Genomic DNA, 1966 nt, shown 5'->3' with positions numbered 1-1966 from the left:
TGCTGACAGTACCTGGCCTCGGAAAGCGGCCGCCTTGAGGATATATAAGATGCTGTCCCCCTCCTGGAGGGTTGAGCGATTTCTCCCTTTTCCATCTTTACTTCCACAACTTTCTGCTCGTCCTTTACTTACCCGCCTCGGCCAGGATGGATCAACAGCCAGACCAGCCCCCAACCCGCTCGCTTCCGCCCGAGATATGGCTGGAGGTCTGTGACCACCTCTCGGAGCGCCAAGTGAGTCACCTCAGCCGAACGAATCGCGGGTTATCACAGCTACTTCAGCCTTATCTCCTACATCGGAATGTGCAGCGATCTGGAACTTCTTGTCTACCTTGCCTTGCTAAACGAGGGGACATTGAACGGATCCAACTCTTGCAAGGCATTGAGGGTTTTAGGACGGATGCCCGAGACTGCGATGGTGATACGGCACTTGTCCGTGCGATTTGGGGAGGCTATGAGGACATTTCCCTTACACTGATTGAGCATGGCGGTCCTCAGATCACTATGCGAAACGGGCGCCACACGTGGAGGCCTCTCCCTCTGGCAGTCTTCCTCGGCCAGACAGATGTGGTGCGCAAGCTGCTCGAATGCGACGAAATTGAACCCAACGGCATTCAACGTGCAGACTACGGTCGGCCCCTTCTTCTAGCCTGCAAATTTGGAAACGACGAAATCCTTCGGCTACTACTCACTGTTGGAGCTATTGACCTGACCGTCAGAGATGACCTCGACCAAACAGCATTGCACGTCGCTGCTCGACACGGATCGGCGTCGGCAGTGGACCTGCTTCTTGATGATGGGCGAATTTCTCCCGATGTACTGGATGCCAGTGGCGAAACGGCACTCCAGGTTGCTTTTACGAATGGCAAATTTGACGTCATTGAAGTTATGTACGCCCACGGAATACGCGCCCCACGCCCCTATCTTGAACAGGCAAGCAACCAACTTGAAGCGAGATTCACCTCGAAGTTTCTTAGTCACGACACTAAGTCAAATTTGCTCCTTCCTATCTGCTGTTGCGCTGCGGCACGTGGGCATGTAGGACTCGTTAGTGAGCTCCTTCCTCTTGCAAATCGTCAGCATCGACAATCATCTTTAGTTCTCGCAGCATACTATGGACATGTTGAGACTGTCGAGCTGCTACTTAAGCACCAAAACCCGAATTTCACGGACAAGAGGAAGCGTACACCTGAATGGTATGCTCGCAACAGGGGTCATTCTACTATTGTGCAACTTTTTAAGACTTGGAATGTAGCTCATGGTATCAAACGGAAGCGAGACGATAAGGATCCTGGAGAGAGTAAGAGAAACCCTATTATTATTGACTAGGCTAGAATGGATACGCGCCGTCAGGTGGATATACTTCTAGATTCTGAACTACTTGGAAAACGTCTGGGTCATCTGCTGTGAGGGCCCGGTCTGCCCCATAGTTGAGAAGTAGACAGGAAACAGCGATATTCATTGCTCGGGTCGAGTAATGTAAGGCTGTCTTCCCCTCTGCGTTGACTATGTTGACATTGGCTCCGTTCACTAGGAGTGTTCGGACAAACTTCATGTGCCCCCTCATGGCAGCTCTGTGTATTGGCGCGTCGCCGAAGCCACTGATGGGATCCATAGAAGCCCCTGACGCCCACAGAATGGGAATCATAGAGGCATGCGCTTCTTCGGCCGCTAAATGGAGAGGAGTATCCCCGGAATTACAAAGGGCATCATTGTGAGCACCTGCGGCAAGCAGTCGCGTCGCTATGACCGGTTGCCCGTGATAGGCGGCAACATGCAGAGCCGTCCAGCCTTTCTGGCACTGCGTGCCGATGGATACACCATGGGCAAGAAGTGTGTCTACCGCGAAAAGTCTGCCGGACTTCACAGCAAACATAAGGACGCTTTCGCCAGCATCTGTTTCGCTATCGAGTGGCGAACCATACGCATAAAGAGACTGGATCATCTCATTATGACCTTGTAATGCC

At 52.3% G+C, this 1966-nt stretch overlaps 1 protein-coding gene across 1 annotated transcript in view; it reads right to left on the bottom strand.

Moving 5' to 3' along the window:
• Positions 1 to 1329: 1329 nt before the first annotated feature.
• ISF_10034 (Ankyrin repeat-containing domain protein) overlaps positions 1330 to 1966 on the bottom strand; it is a gene marked incomplete at both ends in the record, with an annotated part of 1990 nt that continues 1353 nt past the window's right edge. Inside the window, one exon of the mRNA XM_018853631.1 lies at positions 1330 to 1895. Within this exon, the coding sequence (XP_018699180.1) occupies positions 1330 to 1895 (566 nt within the window). The remainder of the gene's footprint in view (positions 1896 to 1966) is intronic.

Source organism: Cordyceps fumosorosea (assembly GCF_001636725.1).
Source record: "Cordyceps fumosorosea ARSEF 2679 chromosome Unknown scaffold_170, whole genome shotgun sequence".
NCBI lineage: Eukaryota > Fungi > Ascomycota > Sordariomycetes > Hypocreales > Cordycipitaceae > Cordyceps > Cordyceps fumosorosea.
Note: the sequence above shows the minus strand (reverse complement) of the source record. Positions and strands in the feature narration are given on the sequence as shown.